Raw genomic sequence first — 12,399 nt, 5'->3', positions numbered from 1 at the left:
GAAATCGGACCAATTGGGTCTACAGGCTGAGGATTGCCGAGTGTCCGTGACTACCAGAAGCCAGAAGAGGCAGGAAAGATCCTCCCCCAGAATCTTCAGAGGGACCATAGCCCCACTGACACTTTGATTTCAGACTTCTAGCCTTGGGAACTGGCAGACAATAAATTCCTGTTGTTTTTTTTTTCACCATAGCCAAAGGTGGAAGCAAGCCAAGTGTCCCTCCATGGGTAAATGAATAAACAAAATATGATCCATCCACACCCTAGAATATTATTCAGCCTTAAAAAGGGAGGGCATCCTGATACCTGCCATGACGTGGAGGGACCCCCAGGGACACTGGGTCCAGCGAGAGGAGCCAGACCCAGAAGGACCCATCCTGCAGGACCCCACTCCCAGGAGGGCCTAGAGGAGTCCCGTCCACACAGACAGAGAGGAGACAGTGGGAGCCCGGGCTGGGACGGGGGTGGGGAGTCCATGCTTCGTGGGGACAGAGTCTCCGTTTGGGGAGATGGAAAGTTCTGGAGACGGAGGGTGGGGGTGGTTCCAAGACAATGTGATTGTGCTTCGTGCCGCTTAGAGATGGTTAAGATGGTGTATTTTATGTGCTGTCTGGTTTACCACAATAAAAAAACGTATCAATCTAAAAACTGTGCCATTTTAAGCCCCCAGTTTGTGGTAATTTGTTACAGCGGCCCTGGGAAACATAAAAAGGGCGCATGAAGGTGGGTTTTTCCCTGCCCCCCCGTTCACAGCTATGGAAACTGAGGAAGTCATTTCCTGTTCTCCCGCAGCTGTGTGCGGCAGAGGCTGGCCCATGTCCCTTCCCTGGGGGGTAGTTTGAGGTGGTCCCACGTTGACCCACCCCCTTTCAGGAAAAACCACAAGGAAAGAGCTTAGAAAGTGTATTCCTTTTGTTCTTTTCCTTTGAAATAACACACGCAGGCAAGGAGGTGGGACATGGTGTAGGTGGGGGTGGGGTGGGTGGAAGCCATAAGGGGGGGTCCTCCAGCCTCCCCAAACAACCCAGTTGCTCTTTTGTAGTCCTTTCCTGGGGTTCCCCAAGGACTTGGGAGGAGGGACAGGAGGGGTCCCCCAATTATGCTACACTCAAAACCCAACTATAAAGTGCAGAATGTACAGGGTCCTGGGGGGGCAGTGCGGGGGGCTTGAGTTATCTGAGGGGGAGGAATGTCTGCTCCTCTCTGGTAGAAAAATAGACCTGGAGTGAGTTTGGGGGATTTGGCTTGTTTGTTTTGCATAACTGGATGCTTGGCTCCCTGGAAGGCTAGTCTATGTAGGCTTGCTCCTGGCTCCCAACCCTGAAGCCCGGGTAGAGGCTGGCAGTGCTGGGATGTGTTTGGGGGAGTCCCCATAATGTGTCCCCGGCCTCAGATTGTCCCCTTGACAGCCCCCAAGAGACAGCGATGGGAGGTTATCATCAGCCTAAAGGTGGGAAGGGAATGGAAGACACCGCAGTGCGTTGTCAGGGGTGGGGGGCAGTTTTGCAACGGGGACCGGAGGTACAGCCATGCTGGGTGGGTGGCAGGCATGTCCAGCCTCTGCCTAGGACATGGGAGGGGGCATCTCCTTCCCTGGCTGCTGGCTTCTAGTCATGTCAGGACTTTGGACAGGTCCCATGGGTCTTCTGAAAGCAGGAGGCCAGGACCTAGGCTTCCAACAGGCCCCTTAGACCCTGGGCTTTGTGGCATGGGACCCTGGGCTCTGGGGTGTGTCTGGGACAGGGGCACGGGGGATCCAGGAAGCTGTCATTGGCTTATTGGGATCTATCCAGACTTGGAGTCTGAGCATTCAGGATCCAGTGCCTGGGAGGATTCTGGTCAGAATCCAGGGGTTAAGGGGCTGGGATCCAGTGCTTGGAAGGGTGTGGGGGGGTCTGCCTCCTATGGGTGAGGTTTCAGCATCCAGTGCCTGTGGTGAAGGGGTTTGGGGGTCCAACAGCCGCAGTCACCAGGACCCACTCGCTCAGCCGTTGGGCTCACATTGTGGATTTAGGAGCCAGGATCCAGCCGGTCAGGGCTTGGGAATCCAAGATCCGGTGGTTGGGGGTTGAGGGTGTAGTGGTTGAAATGTAGGGAATCCAGTAGTCAAGCAGAGGGATCCGGGACTCAGTGTCAAGGTAAAGGAATTCAGGAATCCAGTAGTTGGGGTGAGGGGATCTGGGATCCAGTAGCGGGGGCCCCGGGATCTAGGCATTGCATTGTCAGGATCCGGAGGCTGAGGCTTCTTGATATCCAGAATCCAGTGGCCGAGCTTGGAGATCCAGGGCTGGAAGCATGGGGATCTGGGATCCGCCAGTGGGTCTGGGGATCTAGGACCCAGTGCTGGATCTGGGGCCTACAGGGGCTCGGGGGTGGCTGTTTGGGTATGGTGATGTGCGCTTCTGTAGTTGGGCTGTCAGGGTCCATTAGTCAGGTTGTGGGGGATCCCGTGGTTAAGTCATGGAGGTCCAGAACCCCTTGTGTGTGTGGGCTCAGTAGCTGCGATACAGGGGTGCAGGACCCAGTGGATAAAGTGGGGGATCCTGTGATTTAGTGTGGGGAGCCCTGGGATCCACTGGCTGGGCCATCAGTCTCCAGTGCCTGGGGTGTGGGGGATGTCATGATTGAGGTGAGGGATCTGGGGTGGGTCAGGCTCTGGGTCCCTCACCTGGACGTGACCCCCAGGGCCTGCTTCATGTTCTCGTAGACCACATAGGAGATGCTCACAGCCGGGATAACCTTCATGAAGTTGGGGGCAATGCCCCGGTAGAGGCCCCACACGCCCTCCTGGGACAGGATGTGACGGAGCAGACCCAGCATGGAGAGCTGGGGGGCACCCTCGATGGAGGCTGGGGGGGTGGGGAGGCCAGGTGAGGCCAAGCGGCCCCTCTCACTTCCCCCTCCTACTCCCCAGGGCTGGGCCTGTGGCCGTTACAGCACGAGAGAGGAGGATTAGCTCAACAGCAGGACCTACTCAGAGTCAGGAGTTCTCCTGGCTCTGGAAATGGCTGCTCACCTTTCACCCTGCTTCTGAGGGCCCAAGTTTGGGGACAATTAGAAACAGAGAAGGTGCATGTATGTGTGTGGTGGGAGAGGGGACAGACAGTTCCTCTGCCTGGAGCTCATTTCCCAGCCTCTTCTCCCAGCTCCCCCCTCTCTACCTTCCAACCTTCATGCCAAAGCAAGCTCTTTGAGGGGCCTCCTTGGCACCCCAGTCTAAGTCTGGCTCTTCCTATTCTCCTTCATTCAACCCTAAATCCATACTGAATCATGGAATGATTATTCAGCACCTTGCTTCCTCTTCAGCCTGTGAGCTCTTGGAGAGCGAGAACCCAGGTTTATGCACTAATACAGCCCCGGAGAAACTCACGGAACACAAATGCTAAAATTCCCAAGGAAACTCCAGAAACTGATTCAGGAGTGTGTATGTGTGTGTTGGGGGGGAGAACCCTACAGAGGAAAACAATAAACCCATAACCAGCCTGGTCCCGCCCCTTCTTACCCAGATCCTCCCTCCCCTTCCATCAGTGTAACCCAGCCTTGCAAACGTAGCTCCAGTTAGCAGCCCTCCCAGCTAAGCTTGTTAAAGGCTCTCTCCCAGTACTCCCTCATCTGTTCTCCTCGCTCAGAGCAGGCAAAGGGTGCCTGTTCCAGGGTCACAGATGGGTACACTGAGGCCCAGAGAAAGGTAGGGACTTTAGTGAAGGCCATCCAAATCCAGGAGGATCCCAGCCGGGGACCCTCCCTAGCCAGGAGGAGGAGCTGGGGATGGGGAGGTGGGGCCCGAGAGGTGATGCTCTTCCCTGCCCCAGCCTCCCGCCCAGGCCTCACCTTGGGCCTGCATGCGGGTCCGGACCAGGGCCAGGGGGTAGCTGGCTATCTGGCCACAGGTGCTGGAGATGGTGCCACAGGCCAGGAGCACGAGGATGCCTGGGTCGGCCGAGTCGTGGCTATACTGCTGGAGCCACCGGTTCTTCAGGGTCTAGTGGGGGCGAAGAAGGGAGTGGAGTGTGGGTTGGATTGGAATTGGGTAACGCCATGCACAACCCTGGCTTTGGAGGCCCTGCTCACTGGCCTCTGCCCCCTCCCCGATGGCCAGGACGTGCTGAGTGTCCCACAACACGATACCTGTGTCCTGTCACTCAGGCCCCACCTCAACCTTCTATGGTATATGTGATGACGCCCCCCACGCCCACTGTCCGTGCCCTTGTCCCTGGAAGCTGGAATATGGTACCTCACATAGCAAAAAGGACTTTGCCGATGCGATTAAGTTAAGGACCTTGAGATGGGGCACAATCCTAGAATATCAGGTAGGTCCAAGGTCATCATAAGCCTCCTCATAAGAGAGGAGAGGGGATAGTAGAAGCAGAGGTGGGGGACAGGTTGGAAGACACTGTGGAGTTGGCTCTGAAGATGGACGACGGGCCCACAGGCCAAGGAAAATGGGCAGCTGCTAGAGAAGGGGACAGACGAGGCAACAGTGTCTGCCCTGCAGCCTCCAGAAGAAAGGCAACCCTGTCAACATCTTCATCGTAGCCCGGTGAGCCCCATCTCGGACCTCTGGCTTTCAACACTATGGGATAGTGAACGTGTGCTCTTTTAAACCCCTAAGGTTGTGGCCATTCATTATAGCAGCCATAGGAAGCTAACAGGCTCTCCAGTGTGGACGCGCCGTCTGCATCCCATTCCACTCACATTGGCGGACTCCCAACTGCCAGCAGCCACAGTTCTGCCCGAGGACTCCTGCTGGACCCAGGTGACACTGCTCTGAGCACCCAGGAATGGGCAGGAAGTGCTGGGAAACGAGCACCCCCCTGTCCTCAGCAGCAAGGATCGGACAGCTGTCTTGGTGTATCAATGCCCCGGCTCCCTAGTGTCCCTGGTGGGGCGTGTTCTCTGCTGCCTCCAGAGTGCATGAGCGCCCCCCACTGGGAGCAGGATTGATCTCCACCTGCCCACATGTTAGCTTGCTTGATAACATGCCCTTAAGGGTTCGACGAGGGCATCCCCGCAAAAGATACGATGGAGTCCTAACACCAAACCTGGAGTGGTGTGTGTGGCTTTTCGGGCAGCCAGCCCCTTATGAAGCCTCTCGGGGAGGATCTTCTTTCTAGCTCTAGGGCTGGGATGGCTCTGAGGTTTCATGTCCTATGTCACTTCTAACCCCTTGGTAATTGCTGCCCTGAAGTGTGTGGAGAGGGACTCAGGGCTGGGATAGATCAGTGAAGTCCAGGCTGGGCAAGGAGTGGGTGCCTGGGAAGCAAGCGTTTGCCGTTACTGCCTTTGTGATTTTAATAGCCTTCTTTGGAGCAGGATTTGCCAAAGAGATGTTGAGCGAGTGTTTAAGAGTTGTTGAAAAGAAGTTCTAATGAATGCATAGGTATGTCATCACTGGGCAAAAAAAAAAAAAAAAAAAGCACGACAAACCCCCCCCCCCAAAACAAAACAAAACAAAAAACCAGTGAAATCACTTTTCTGCAGACTTCTCAGAGCCTTTAAGGGACTAACAAAGGTTTTGAAGCTCCAAGAGGGCATAGGGTGTCTCAAACCACTTAGACCTCCCAGCTCCCTTTTTGGGTGAAGAATGGATCAAGCAAAGTTACGTCTAATTTCTGCGCTCAGCACCCCAGTGGCTGCGTCTTGCGCCCTGAAAAAACCAGCCACATCACCAACTTCCTGCTGACTCCGGTTCCTGCGCTCCTGGCCCCCTCTGCCTGGTTTACACGCCCTCGCTCACTGCCTCTCAGAGGCCTGCCTCGACGCCCTCCTGCCCACTGTTACTTTCAATTACACATCCTGTTTTATCCTCTTCTGAGAACTTAGCAGGATCTGAAACTACTTGTTGGCCCGAGAACTGAGTTCCTTGCTCATTGGAGTGGGTGCCCCAGGAGAGCGAGGACTGCATTTTTATGTAACGCTTCCCAGTACCTTGGGACGCTCAGTAAATCGTTGCTGAGTGAGTGAGTGAATGAACGAGTGGTGGCCTTGTCTCGTGGGGCTGCCTGGATGCTGGCAGATGGGCAAGTCAGGGATGGATGGCAGGTGTGCAGTGTTGGAGGCGAGGCCCGGCGTGAAATAAAAATGTGCAGGGTCCCTCGTCCAAAAACGATTAGGGATTTCAAGATCGCAACAGCAGGGCATCAAACCAAGAGCCGGGCCCTGTGAGGACGGGGCCCTTGGCGACTGCACTGGTCCCTGGCCTGCGAAGCTAGCTCTCTCCTGGACACAGAGACTTTGGGGGATGCCTGGGGACATGTGGGGCTGTGCTACTTGGAAGAACCTGGTGATCCCACCAGGAGAAGAGAAAAGTCAAGACCCATGGAAGAGACATCACGCCCTCCCCACCCCCCACTCTGGTCCCAGCCCCACTCCTGCCTCTCTTGATCACAGATGGTGGCCACGGAGTGTGGTTTCTAGGAAATGGGCAGTCCCTGAAGAAGACATCGGCTAGGTCCAGTACGTGCTCTGGGGAGACAGGCATTTCTGAAGCTCACGTTCGCTTTCTCCCACGATTGTGTGAGCTATGGTAGGCCCTGACCTTGTCCAGGCCTGAGGCCCAGCAAGGCTGAACTGTCCACGGAAGTAGAAAGAATTCACGCAACGATAAAGGTGAAAAGTCGGGGAGGCAGAGAGCCAAAGGGGTTCCCCAGAATCCCAAGGCCCGTGGCGCTTCTCCATCCCAGCTATGGCCATTCACTGAGTCAGCCCTAGGGGGAAGGGGCATCCTGTGGGCAAATCCCAGAGGGGAGAGAAAAGGAGGGAGGCGTGGGCCGCCCACAGACCTCATAGACGGCCAGGTCGATGCCAGCGTACGGGATGATGCCGAGCACGTTGGGCAGGTAGCCGCGGTACAGGGCGCGGGGCCCCTCCCGCTCCAGGATCTGCCTTGCACAGTCCAGCAGCCCCTTGTACTGGCCCGTCCGGCGCAAAGTCAGCCGCGTCTTCAGCACCTGGGGAGGACCCCGGTTATCCCTGGGCAAAGTGCTTCCAGAAACACCACACCCAGGAGTGAAGACACCTCAGAACAGCTGCTCCCAGGAGGCTCTACCCTGACAGCAACTGAATTTAACACACCACTTTCTCTAGAATCTTCTGCCATCCCCAAATCTCTATACCTAGAAATGGTTACATCTCTCAGAGTTGCATATGGTGGCCACCGCTGTCTCTCAATATCTTGTTCCCTTCCCCCCCCCCCGCCCTTAATGATAGAAACTGTAATTTTCAGCAAGGACCCAGCCCCTCAAAATAAAGACTACGTTTCTCATTTTCCCTAGATATATGACCAGGTGACTAAGTCTTGGCCAATGAAACAGCAGGAGAACAGGTATGTGTGACTCTCAGAAAGTATCTTTAAAGGCAGGGAGGTGTTCCTTCCTTCGTCTATTCTTCCTTATTGACTGGAATAGGGATGTGATGACTGGAGCACACACAGCCATTTTGGTCCATGAGGTGGGTGCTGTATTCTGAAGTGCTAGAACAAGATAGAGGGCAGGAACCTTGGTCTCTAACACTTGGAAGCCACCATACCGGTCCTGAACTGCTTACCTCAGACTTCATCTATGTGATTTGAGTTTTCCATCGGAATCCCGACACACTGCACAACCTGAAACCTGAAATGATTCCCCTGGGAACAAATAGCCTGGAAATCCATATCCTTAGAAGAGGCATGTCTGTAAACAGCTGGCCCCCACAGTAGCTGCCTAAATCATTAGGATCAGTACCGCCATCCCCAGAAGTCACATTTCAAATTGCAATGCCCACAGAGACTACACATGAGACAGCATTTCTCTAAGGAGTCACAGTCCAAGTCAGGGAGAGGCAAAGTTGCAATCCCAAATGCCCATCACAGCATGGAGTGACATGGTTATCGCAAGCCCCCCACCCTGCAATGTGGCCCCGGCCAGAGTCCCCCCCTTCTCACCTCCAAGGGGTAAATGATGGTTTGGGCTGTGGCGCCAGCCAGGGAGCCAGCCACAAAGCGCTCCTGCACGTGCAGTGTCTCCTGCTGCCCCCGAATGGCCCTCTTGATCTGAAAGTGGGTGACACAGAGGTGGGCAGGACCTCAGGTCCCCCTGCTGGGGACACCTCCCAGGGGAGCAGATGCCCACTCCTGGGGTCCTGCAGACAACCCCCCATGCACCCCCAAGCCAATCTTACCAGCCCTCACGGCCAGCTCACATCTCCCACACCTGCCCCCACCTGCTCATAGGCCATAAACTTGATCGCCGACTCAGGTGCAATCTTGAGCACGTTAATCCCATTGCCACGCCACAGGGAACGCATGCCCCCCTCTTGGATCATGCTTTTGAGACCCCCCAGGATGTCTAACTTGTTGGTCTTGGAGGCGTGGACCTGCATGGGGAAGATAAGGTAGCTTTGGGGGTCCCCTTCCGGGGCCAAGGCCTGGGAGAGGGAGTGGATCTTTCCAGGGCCCCTCACCTGCATGAAGACCTTGAGGCGATCCAGAGGGGCCGTGCCTGTCCGCGACACAGCCCCTGCCACCGCACCCGCCACCAGCTGCTTCCACCACATGCCAGTCAGCTTCTCCTGCTCTGAAAACTCATCAGGGACAGTCAGGCACTCACCAATGTCCAAGACCTGAGGATGCAGGGACTGGGGTGTCACATCATCATAGGGGCAGGGAGATGGGCTTCAGCCCTACACGAGAGTGTCTCCCTCATGAATCCCAGGACACCCAGAGCGTCCACCCATCAGTCTCACTTGGAAGCCCAGGAGATCCCTCTTGGGACCCCACCAGGTCCCAGCAAAACATCCAACCTGACTCCCATGTAGGATCCCAGTATCCCTCCTGGGCACCTCTGCCAAATCCCAAAGAAGCCTACTCAAGCATCTACCATATAAAGATCCCTTCCAGAGCCGATCAGAACTCTGAAGGATTGTACCCAAGGATCTCCTGCAGAAGATCCCTCCAGGGTCACACAAGATCCTACCAGGGACCTGCCACATTAGGAGGCCAGTGGATCCCTCCCAGGACCCCCGCAGATCCCACAGGGAAGCTGCCCCCAGGGATCATCCCTCCCCTAGGATCTACCTATAGACCTCCCAACCAAGTCACTCATGGATTCCCAGGGTGGGAATGTCTGGATCTCCCAGGAGGATCTTGGCAGATCCCATAGGTGAATTCCCTTCCGGATGCCATCAGATCCCACTGGAAGCATTATTCAGAAATTCCCACCCAGAAGCGGGGGATTTAGAGCACCTTCTCCCCTAACTTCCAGTGGATCTCCTTGGATCTTCCAAAGAAGGTGGATTTCTAATGAGTCCCTTCAGCAGCAGACCATTTACCAAGGCAAAAAGAAGCCTGCAGAAGGGGAGCTATGGGTGGAGGCTGGAGGCTGGGTGCCCCATCTGGTGAGCTCCTCCTTCCCTGTGCTCCTACCTCCCAAGTCTGCCCCTGGCACCCCGAAGTCGGGTCTGAAGGGCTCCAGCCAGATCAGAGACCTCCCCCAGTGGGTCCTCAGTGTCCTGAGCCCCACTCAGAGGAAGAGAGGACTAGAGTCTCCTCCCTTGGCTGTTCCCAGTGCTTCTTCCTTCTCAAGACTCCTGACCCAGCCCCCTCCATGCCCGGGGAAACCAGAGCAGGGCCCAGCCACCACGCTAGGAAAGCAGTCCCCACCTCACCGTAGAATGCTTCCAGAAATAGACCACATCCTCCACATTCTCCAGCGAATGCAACAGGAAGTGGTCGCGCCATTCCTGCCAGTCGATGGTCATCGTGCCGTCACGGTCCATGCTGGGGGTGTAGGGCAAGGTGGGGACAGAATCAGTTCTGGGGCTGGGCAGCGGGTGCTGGAATGAGGTTCAGTTGGTCTGGGGGAGACTGACGTCCTGTGTGCTGAGAGCACATCATTTTACAAAGGGGAAAACTGAGGCTTGCTCCGAGAAGTGAAGCATCCTGCCCAGGATTTGCCTGACTCCCAAGCCCACCTCTTAGCTCCACCTGCCCTGGGATTGGGTCTGGGGCCTAGAGACTCAAGGTGGCCAAGGGGTCCCGGGGACCCGAGTTACCTGGGATTAGGGACCCCCACCTATTCACCTGTGCAGAATTTTCTCGGCTTGCTCCAGCGAGATGGAAATGCCTAGGGCCTGGAAACTCTGCTGGATCTCAGATACATCAATATGACCTGGGGAGGGGGCCAGAAAAGGGTGTGTGTGAGGGGACCCCGGAGCCCAGGTGCAGTGCAGCTCAGAATGGGGATGGGCTAGGAAGACCAGGGGATCCAGGAACCCAGGATGAGATTTGCAGCTGTGTTGGTGGTGGGTGTGGGGGTGTGTCACTGACCCAGTGGCATCAGAGAGGTGGGACTGGGCAATGTTGGGGGGGTGGTTTCCTCTGTTCCGTGAATGAATGAAAAAATGAATCCAGGGATAATTATGGGGATCTTGATGCCATAGGGAATTGAGAGGCAATATTAGGGACCCAGAAGAGACTATGGGGGAGTGTCTATGCCTCATAGGGAATCCAGAAACAATATGGGGCATCTCTGTCCCTTAGAAACTTCAGGGTAATAATAGGGGTCGCATCCCAGAAGGGAAAAGTAGGTGGGATGGGCCCACGGGCCCAACCACCTAGCTGGGGGGTGAGGAGAGCTCCCAAAATAGCCTGTGAGTCATCAGGGAGACGTGGCCCTCCCCCCTCCTCCTAGCGCTGCCAGTTCTAACCCCATTGGTGTCTCCAGGGCCCCCGCAGCCTCTCCCTGGGCCTTACCATCCTGATTCCGGTCCAGACTGTGGAAGAGAAGCAGCAGACGCTGTTCCCGCTCCTGTAGGTAGCGGGAAAACTCCTCCAGGTCCAGCCCACCACCTGGGTCAGTGTCACCCTCGGGGGAGATGCCCTGGCAGGGGGGAAGGGACAAGGAGCTCCAGGAGGCCGCTACCCATCTGCAGGGGGCATGACAAGTTTAGGGTCCAGGAACTCAGAGCCACCAGCACCTAAAGGACAGGAGCAGGGGAAGTCACCCCCCGCCATCTGCCAGCTCACTTCTCAGCAAAATGCCCAAGGCCACAGTAGGTCTGCGAGATGGAAAGCAGTTGTCCAGTTTTCCTGGCAAGCAAACTGAGGCTCTCCAAGGTCGAGTAACTTTTTCAAGGTTACAGAACTGGGAGGTGGTAGGTAGCCTTGGGCTCTTGTCTCTGAAAGCCTGTCCTCCCAGCTGCTTCTTAAAAAAACAAAACAAAACAAAACAAAAAAACCCCGTCCATATGGCAGTTTCAGGAGCTCCTGTTACGGACAGCTCTGGGCAACATGGGGGCAATGAGAGTTCCAAGCTAAGCACCCAACGGGCCTCTGGAGGTTGTCCTGGAGGTCTCAGGGTGCTGCAGAGACACTCCAGTGGCATCTGGAGCTAGAGGTGTAAAGGAGACCTGCACAGGCCTAGAGGAGGGCTCCCGCTTTGCTACATCCCCTGCTGAGGGTGGCCTCGGTCGGGATTGGGCTCTGGGCTGGGGTAGCCTGGGGCATTAAGCCAGGCCCGGGAAAGGGCCGCCAGGGAAATGTAAACACAGAGAGGCTGGGGCAGCTGGCTGGGAGGGCAGTGGGTGCCCAGAGGAGCGGAGGGAGGATGGGAAAGGGTGTGTCTCCTGAGGCGGGGAGCAGGGTATGTCTTGGATGGGCAAAGAGTTCAGAGGAGGGTGTGTCCCGGGTAGTGGGCAGGAGAGCGGACCCGCTCCTTTAGCGGGCAAGACATCCCCCACCCTCGAGACACCGGCGAAGGGGGTGGGGACCGGGTGTTGGCAGCTGAACTGCAGGCCTGGGGCCTCCGTGGCTCTGTCTTGGGAGAGCCCGTTAGGCCCAGACACGCAGGGCAAGGGGAAGGAGAGAGAGATGCCCAGGCTGGGCACCCGCACTGGAGCGCAGCCACAGGCAGTCGCTGGCCGCTGCAGCGCTCCATTCAGGGGCTCGGGTTACCGGCGCCGGCGGGGCCGGAGCGCCGCGCGCCAGGCTGGGGTCCCGGCGGGGGTACCTGTTGGGTGTCGCGGTCCGGGTTGCCCCCGCCCAGCCGGGCCAGTCCCTGGCGCAACTCGCGCACGTCCACGCGGCCATCCTTGTTACTATCCAGCTCCTCGAAGAGGCGACCCCAGCGCTGCCGCCGCTCCGCATCGCTCGGGCCCCCCCGCATGGCGCCCTCCCGGGGGGGAGGGAGGGGAGGCCCTGCGGTGGCGGCCTCGGCGGGGGCTTCGCGGCTCCCCCTCCCCCCCGGGGCCCCGCAGGGCCGGCTCCGCGGCCACTGCCACCGCAGCCTCCGAGCCGCCCGCCCGGCTCTGGCACTTGCAGGAGGCGGCGACTGCTAGCGGTTGCCGCCCGAGCCAGAACTTGCGTCTCCTCCCCCGATCCGCTCGGGGGGAGGGGGCCGGAGGCGGAGCTGCGGGTGTGGGGCGG

The 12,399-nt window shown here is 57.2% G+C and overlaps 1 protein-coding gene across 3 annotated transcripts; it reads right to left on the bottom strand.

The window, feature by feature from the left end:
* Positions 1-887: 887 nt before the first annotated feature.
* Positions 888-12,316, bottom strand: SLC25A23 (solute carrier family 25 member 23). 3 transcript variants are annotated; one of them, XM_047709348.1, is made up of 11 exons: positions 11,984-12,314; positions 10,729-10,855; positions 10,057-10,144; positions 9,642-9,753; positions 8,439-8,597; positions 8,199-8,351; positions 7,921-8,028; positions 6,782-6,949; positions 3,831-3,981; positions 2,668-2,848; positions 888-2,286 (listed from the first exon to the last, which is right to left on the bottom strand). In XM_047709348.1, exons 1-11 carry the CDS (start codon positions 12,137-12,139, stop codon positions 2,148-2,150), a joined length of 1,542 nt encoding a protein of 513 aa, XP_047565304.1. In that variant the 5' UTR covers positions 12,140-12,314; the 3' UTR covers positions 888-2,147. The 3 variants fall into 3 exon arrangements, with proteins under 3 accessions (XP_047565304.1, XP_047565305.1, XP_047565306.1); XM_047709349.1 differs by lacking the exon at positions 6,782-6,949 and having other exon boundaries at positions 11,984-12,316; XM_047709350.1 differs by lacking the exon at positions 6,782-6,949 and having other exon boundaries at positions 888-2,848; positions 11,984-12,315.
* Positions 12,317-12,399: the final 83 nt, after the last annotated feature.

The sequence above is a fragment of the Lutra lutra genome, chromosome 1, assembly GCF_902655055.1.
Source record: "Lutra lutra chromosome 1, mLutLut1.2, whole genome shotgun sequence".
Classification (NCBI taxonomy): domain Eukaryota; kingdom Metazoa; phylum Chordata; class Mammalia; order Carnivora; family Mustelidae; genus Lutra; species Lutra lutra.
This window is presented reverse-complemented; position numbering and strand designations above follow the sequence as displayed.

Bases quoted from the DNA above. Each gene is read 5' to 3' on its own strand.
- SLC25A23 (XM_047709348.1), bottom strand. From the start codon at position 12,139: ATGCGGGGGGGCCCGAGCGATGCGGAGCGGCGGCAGCGCTGGGGTCGC. The intron at 9,754-10,056 runs GTGAATAGGTGG...CTACACCCCCAG, and splicing joins GCCGAGAAAATTCTGCACAG to CATGGACCGTGACGGCACGA. The intron at 2,287-2,667 runs GTGAGGGACCCA...CCATGCTTCCAG, and splicing joins GCCCTGGGGGTCACGTCCAG to CCCTGGATCTCCAAGCTCGG.